Source organism: Argentina anserina, chromosome 1, assembly GCF_933775445.1.
Source record: "Argentina anserina chromosome 1, drPotAnse1.1, whole genome shotgun sequence".
Lineage (NCBI taxonomy): Eukaryota > Viridiplantae > Streptophyta > Magnoliopsida > Rosales > Rosaceae > Argentina > Argentina anserina.
Window position 1 is genome coordinate 5588219 of NC_065872.1, and position 8035 is coordinate 5596253.

General features: G+C 39.3%; 1 protein-coding gene across 1 annotated transcript; it reads left to right on the forward strand.

The window, feature by feature from the left end:
- The first annotated feature begins 1070 nt into the window (after nucleotides 1–1070).
- Nucleotides 1071–2498, forward strand: LOC126796438 (WEB family protein At3g51220). Its single transcript, XM_050523267.1, has 2 exons — nucleotides 1071–1303; nucleotides 1806–2498. The coding sequence occupies exons 1-2, from the start codon at nucleotides 1160–1162 to the stop codon at nucleotides 2310–2312; spliced, it is 651 nt and encodes a 216-aa protein (XP_050379224.1). The 5' UTR covers nucleotides 1071–1159; the 3' UTR covers nucleotides 2313–2498.
- The last annotated feature ends 5537 nt before the right edge of the window (nucleotides 2499–8035 follow it).

An 8035-nucleotide genomic window follows, 5' to 3' on the forward strand; every position in this document is an offset into this window, starting at 1 on the left:
ATTCAAAAGTAGTTAGAGCATGAACTTCTTGATGAAAATTACTATTCATGACATCACTCATGAATACGCTCTACTCGCTACTTAGACGCGATTTTATCACCTCCTCTTTACGGCCTAATCCTAGAAAGACTGTGTAAATGTGAAACGATGATCCTAGTAGATTATGATGTTTGTTCAATTATTTGAGTAGCCCTCTAGAACTAACCTCTACTTAGAGTCTTAGACTCAACAAACGGCTCAAATCAAAATGGTTGCATACACTAATGACGATAGGGTTCATCTGACTCACCGGAACCTTTAACCCACCAACATGCAGATGACCTCTATCCATGAACTCTGATAGTATAATTTGAAACTTTTGTCAAAGAAAAGGTTACACTTGCGATGTTTTGTTTTCCTAGTGCTAATGTGGGAACTACAACAGTTGCCGAATTTTTCCATGTCCTACCTATTTGAGGGAAGTTTGGACCGCTTGATCTTTGGAAGTGAAGCCGAGTTATTGTGTTGAACCGATGAACTAAGTCGGTGGAAAACATGATCTAAGTTCTCACTAGATAGATTTGGGTTTGTTTTTTAGAAAACATACTGTCTAATCTTCAAATCCAAAAGAAAAGTCTCATCAATCAATCTCTAATTAAATTTAAACATGCGTACTGTTTCAGTAGTCTAACATTTTACTGACTAGCATGGTTATCACTAAATAATTACTAAGAGAGAACACTTGTTATAGTTTGGGTGTATGTTAAGTATATCCACTTAGAATGATATGATGCAGGGTCCTAATCAAGGTTGATAGTGCCTTTCCCATATAGCTCAGTAACAAAATGATCAAGACGGTCCAACCAACCGTTGTCAACTTCACTTAACGAAATTCCAGTGTAGTGAACGCAAAGATAACAAAGCCCCGTGATCATTTTCTTTTAACTTCCTCCAATTAATCTAAAATCAAACCACCCTCCATTTGTAACGACCTCCTTACAGGTTTACAACTCTGCTGGTTAGAAACAAATATTTGTATTAAAGGACCTTCAACATTCATTTCATGATCGTACTGCTAGCATTGCTTATCTCTTTCATCATCTAAGCAAGTGGTTAGCGAGGTGGTCGGAGACTAGGAGCTTCTCGTAGTTCTCGATCTGTGTTGTACGTATAAGCAAGCATGAACGCCGAAGAGGGCAAGCTGGTGGTCCGGGGGCGTGCTGAGATTGACACCAGGGCACCTTTCAGGTCTGTCAAGGAAGCAGTGATGTTGTTTGGTGAAAGAGTTTTAGTTGGGGAAATCTATGGAAACAAGCTCAAAGAGGTGCGTCTACCCTCCCTTTATTTCTTGTTATTGCTCTTCCTAGAACGCTTGCAGTGGATATATAAAGGTGGCTAGATTACCTGATTTACCTCTACACTTGAAATCGATCAGCCTTTCACGCGTAAAGTTAGATGGTATAGCTAGCTTAGAATACCTCTTACTGAGATTTATCCACCATTAATATCTTCTTTTAATTAGTTTGCATGCTCATATACATTCTACCCTAGGTGCATGTTAAACTTGGTTATGCATGTATTACTATTGTTGTTTACTATTGCTGTGTTTAATCACTGTAATGTGTTCTTAATCAATACAGGTAACATAATGTATGAAACGATGGTTCAAGCAATTAGAACTTGACAATATGTAACATATATATAAAATCTTAGGGCTGGGCTTTTCCACATTATCAAGACTGATACCGAGTGGAATGCTACATTTATAACAAGCTGAGAAATTTTCTCAACTTTTCCTCACATTCTAATAGACTCCTCTCTGTCAGATTGAAGCTGCAGGAGCAATTGAGAAAGGACGTGCTCAATCCCAAGTGGAAGTCTTAACAGCTGAGCTTGAAGAAGCACAGCAAAATCTGCAGAAAGCGAGAGAAGAAAACAAATTAATGGCATACCGTATAAAGTCTCTCAGAGATGATCTTGACCATGCAAGGAGAGAGCTGTACAATTACGTGAAGGCAAGAGAACAGTTTCAAAAGCACCCGGTTGATCATCAGGATCCTGAAATTGAAGACTTTAAATTCGTCGAAAATGCTACGGAGTTTGAAACTAAGAGGGCATTGAACCAAAACGAAGAGGAGTTTCAGAAGAAAAGATATGTGAAATTTGCTAGTCCTCCTTCACTTACCCAAGTCATTGTTAACAAAGAGGATATACAAGAAGAGGGGCTCAAAGAGTCATCTTCTGTTAAGAAGATGAACAAGAAGAAGCCTTTAATAGGCTGGCTTTTCATCAAAAACAAGGCCCTTCAAGCAGGGTCTCCAAGATCAGGCTAGCTGATGCTCTCACCAGATTAATAAAATTATGAAGCATGCAAACGTATTTTCTTTTGGCTTTTGTTTCGTTTCTGGACGTACTTCAATATATAACGTTTGTACTTGGTCATGAGCAAAGTTAGGAAGGACGTACTTAAAAGAAATCAAAGGGTACGGTCTTGCTGCCTTGCCTTAGATGGTTTTTGAATTGTGATGGAAATATACAGATCAATAGCAATTGTTGAATATATATATATATATATATATATATATATATATATATATATATATATATAACCTATATTTGTTAGCTATGAAGTTCATAAGAGCGGATTGCGATCTTTTGTCCTGCCTATATATTGTAACACTATTAACTTGATTCCATCTTAGTTAAATCATGTAATAACCCTAAAGTTTCAAAACAATATTTGATTTGATTGAATGCTATAAGTTTTGAAATTCAGTTAAAATGAATATGATTGTTTGCAACTTTATGGAACGGAAACGGAAACATTCTCGGAACGTTTAATAAGAAAAACGTTACGTTTCCGAACGAAATTATCGACGTTTATTCTGTCGCTCGGTTGCGAAAACTTTCTTCACGAAAGTTGTAGAGCTCGTCGATACGAGTTCGTGAGCATGTGACGCGTTCTAATCGGACGATGTACGTAAAAGTTATTAACGCCGGAAGTTAGTTTCCGATTTGAAAACTAGTATAAATAGGATAATTGTGTGTTTAGGGTTTCCATTTCAGGAAACCCACTCTCTCTCTTCTTCCGCCTCCCTCGGCTCTCTCTCTCCGATTCTCCATCCCACTCTCTCCCGAGTCGCTCTCCCTCCCCGATCTCCGCCCTCAGCCCTTCGTGGCTTGCACCGCCGCTCTCTACGGCCTTGCGAGCTCCCCTGCAAGTGTAACGACCCCAAAATTTCGAGCTTAAAACCTCAAAATTCTAAAGTCGTTAAACACAAAATAATCTCAAATAAATCGAAATCATTTAAGTGCAACAGCGGATCAATTCTGAGTTCTCAATACAACTCAGACAACCAATTATTACAACCCAAATTTATAATCCATACACAAAATGGAAATGTAATAATCCTCACAAATCACACACAAATCTCACAAATGAAATTACACAAATCCTCACACACAAACCAATGCTAAAACCTCACCACAAGTAGGATCCGAACGACTTCGAGCCTCTGTAGTCGACACTCAACCTCCACTAAACAGCACCTGCGGAATTATCCCCTACACCATCGAATTGGTGCACCGGGATTGTAAACACAAACCCGGTAAGCTTATAGCTCGTATGAGTAAAATCAAAATACAATTCGCATATCAAAATATACGAAAGATCACAAAACAACAAATATAAATGCCCTCATGAGTCAATGGTCAGCCCATCTGGTTGACCCAAAGAAATATGAAAGAAAACGCTCATGAGGAAATTAAGTAACCCTTCTGGTTACCCAATGCATTTATAATACGGGTACCAAGAACGCTGGTACACATCTGTTACCCCTCTCGTAATACACCGCTGATATTGGATAGCCACCCGCTACCCAACATCCAAAATAAACTGAGTACCCATAAGCAGATAACCACCCGTTACCTCTCATGCAGTACTAAGGCAGACAGACTAGAGCTCTAACTGTATCGTAACTTTCGCCCGGCCAAAGGCTAGGTTTCGACTTGCCAAACACGTACAATAATCTCACATCATATTGTACCAAAAATCAGGTCCGAAGACAACTCATATTTTAACAATCTCAATGTTAAAAATCACGTACAATAATCTCACATCATATTGTACACTTCAAATCACATGCTCAATAGAATCACAATAAAATCATAACAGTATATTATATAGCAAACTATATATATTCGTACTTATTTACCATTTATACAATATATATATAATCCACTATATCTTATACATGTCATATTTCACCACACATGCTCAATTCACAAACTTCCGTCATAGAAATGACTATTTTTAATGAATTAATAACAGTACGTAATTTAATGAACTATATATATATATGTACTTATTACCATTATACTGTATATATATAGTCCACTAAATTATATACATGTTGTAATTCATTCGATAAACACACTTGCAAAAATGTTGAATCACCACGAGGGTAGATTCGTAATTCAGTGAGATTTTACTCACCTTATTGACTTGAGCGTGAATCCCACAATTTCCGAAGATAATTTCATTTCCTCGCTTTATAGATCACCTTGAAAAGATAAGAAAGGAATTTAGGATCGTTTCGTAAACTTTTAAATGCCGAAACAGTAATAATCGGTTACTGTTCAGCAATTTTCGGTTTTTACGAAGTTACTGTTCACTGTTCACTATTCACTGTTACTGTACAATACTCAATTAATACGTATTTATGTACGTATAAGTACTATATGCGTATTTCTGTACGTATAAGTACTATATATGTATTTCTGTACGTATAATTATTACATACGTATTTCTATACGTATACATACTATATACGTATTTATATACATATACGTACTGTTTAAAGGTAAATACAATCTCAGTAAATAAAATTTACTAATTTACCCTTTTACAAATTACTTTTTACATTTACTGAAAGTAATTTATAAATTACATTTACCGTAGGTAACATTTAATTACATTTACCATACGTAAATAAAATTTACATTTACATTTACCGTACACAGTAAATTACCAAAATACCCTTCCGTCGAAATTGCTCACACCGCCTCACATGGCGGCGCGTGTGGCACACGCGCCACCTCCGGCCGGCCGCGCGTGGGGCCCACGCGCCGAGCCCAAAACCGGCGCGTGTGATGTCACCACCACTCCAAAACCCTCCTCCTTTCTCCCCTCTTCCTCTCTTCGGTCCTAGGCCGCCTCCTACTCCTCCCACGCTCCTCCACGCGCCGCCTCTAGGCGGCGGTAACCCTCCTTCCACCTCTCCCTCCGATCTCCACCAACAACCTCCCATTTCATCCAAAAAAAACATCACACAACATCACAACCATGAATTAAAAGCCTCTTTACCTAGATCGGAGTCCAAAACCGTCGGGAACGTTTGAAAGGAGCTTCCTCTTCGTTGTGGCTCCTTGGCGGCAGGAGGAGGCTCGGCGTGCTCGAGGTGGTGGTAGGGGTCTCGCGATTCCCAGGGACGGTGGTGAGGTGCAGCTACTCGGTGAGGGGAGGGAGAGGGAGAGGGAGAAAGCCGAGAGAGGGAGAGGGAGAAAGAGAGAACCGAGAGAGTGAAGAGAGAATGAGAGAAAAGAGAGAGAAAAGAGAGAAAAGTGAGAAAAGAGAGAGAAAAGAGAGAAAAGAGAGAAAAGAGAGAGGGGCGGCGGAAGAGAGATGGGAGAGAGAAGAGAGAACTGAGAGAGTGAAGAGAGAATGAGAGAAAAGAGAGAAAAGTGAGAAAAGAGAGAGAAAAGAGAGAAAAGAGAGAGAAAAGAGAGAAAAGAGAGAAAAGAGAGAGAAAAGAGAGAGAGGGGCGGCGGAAGAGAGAGGGGAGAGAGAAGAGGGTTTCTGAAAATAGAAACCCTACTTCACAAAATGTCCTTTTATACCCCCCCCTTAAAATCGGAAACTATCTTCCGTCAATAATAACTTTTACACACAACGTCCGATTCGAACGCATGACGTGTCCACGAATTCGTATCGATGAGCTCTACGACTTTCGTGAAGGAAGTTTTTGCAACCGAGCGACGGAATAAAAGTCGATCTATACGTTGCGGTAACGTTACGTTTTCTAATTAAACGATCCGAGAACGTTTCCGTTTTTGTTTTGAAATGTCGCAAACCTCCAATTGTCGTCTTGAATTAATTTCACAAGTTTAACACTTAAAAAAATACTCGACATTTAGTTTCTAAAAATTCGAGTTATTACAGCAAGCGACCCCGAGTTCCCCGCACCGTGCCTTGCTGCCACGAGCTTCGACGACAAACCAAAGCTCGGAGGTTACCCTGCTGCATCACGCATCTTCACCGGCGAAGCTAGGGCACGGAAACTAGCTCATTTCCACCGCCTCTCCTCCTTGGCACCTCCTGCAACCGATCGAGGCGCATATCGAGTCAACACCACACCCTCGGCTCAACCTCCACCTTTGCATGGTTCTACCTCCTCCGGCGACGTCACGGTGACTTCGAGGAGCGATTGAGGTAATGGATCGATTAATTGAGTGTTTGTGATTGAAGATTGTTGGTTGTTTGTGATTTTTATGGAGATCGGAGATGGTTGAAGGAGGGTGGGTTACCGCCGTGTTAAGCAGCGCGTGAGAGCGTGTGAGGTAGCCTAGGGGCGGTTTGAAACCGTAGGAAGGGAGAGGAGGAGGAGATGAAGGGATCGGGCACGGCGGTGGCGTCATACGAGCCTTCGTTGGTGTCGGCGCGTGTGCCCCACGCGCGGCCTGCCGGAGGTGGCGCGTGCACCCCACGCGCCGCCACGTGCGGCGGCGTGAACAGTGATTCCGGGAAGGGTAAATTTGTAATTTATTTTTACGTACGGTAAATGTAAAAGTAAATTTTATTTACGTACAGTAATTGTAAATATAAATTACATTCAGTAAATGTAAAAAGTAAATTCAGAAGGGTAAATCAGTAATTAATATTTTACTGAGACAGAATGTATTTTTGAATAGTAATTATACGTACAGAAATACGTGAACAGTATGTACTCGTACAATGATACGTATTGGTTATGTATTTGTACATTAATACGTGGATAGTACTGTGAATAGTAATCGTGAAAAGTACTGTGAATAGTAACTATGAATAGTACCGTAACTATGAATAGTAACAGTGACCAGTAACACTGAAAAGTGACTGTAACAGTAAATTCGTAAAACCGAAAATTGCTGAACAGTAACCGGTTATTACTGTTTCGGCATTTAAAGGTTTACGAAACGTTTCTAAATTCTTTTCTTATCTTTTTAAGGTGATCTATAAAGCAATGAAATGAATTATCTTCGGAAATTGGGGAATTACGCCCGAGTCAATAAGGTGAGTAAAATCTCACATATTTACGAATCTACCCTTGCGGTGATTCTAAGATATTTGCAAGAGTTTTTAATATTGAAATACGACATGTATACAATATAATGGATTCTATATATATTGTATAAATGGTAATAAGTACATGTATATATAATTTGCTATATTATATACTGTTATGAATTCATCTGAATTAGGTCAATTCGATGACAAAGCATGTGAGTTTAATGTGGAGATTGTCTAACGTTTTGTCTTCGGACGTGTTTATAAATTATGACATGTATAAGATATAATGGATTATATATATATAGTATAAATGGTAAATAAATACATATATATATAGTTTGCTATATAATATACTGTTATGATTTTATTGTGATGATGTCATTTTGATGACAAGATATATCGAGCATGTGATTTTGATTGGTACAATATGATGTGAGATTATTGTACGTGATTTTTAACATTGAGATTGTTAAAATGTGATTTGTCTTCGGACCTGATGTTTGGTACAATATGATGTGAGATTATTGTACGTGTTTGGCAAGTCGAAACCTAGCCTTTGGCCGGGCGAAAGTTACGATACAGTTAGAGCTCTAGTCTGTCTGCCTTAGTACTGCATGTGAGGTAACGGGTGGTTATCTGCTCATGGGTACTCAGATTGTTTTGGATGTTGGATAGCGGGTGGCTATCCAATATCGGCGGTGTATTACGAGAGGGGTAACAGATGTGTAC

Bases quoted from the DNA above. Each gene is read 5' to 3' on its own strand.
- LOC126796438 (XM_050523267.1), top strand. From the start codon at position 1,160: ATGAACGCCGAAGAGGGCAAGCTGGTGGTCCGGGGGCGTGCTGAGATT. The intron at 1,304-1,805 runs GTGCGTCTACCC...CCTCTCTGTCAG, and splicing joins ATGGAAACAAGCTCAAAGAG to ATTGAAGCTGCAGGAGCAAT.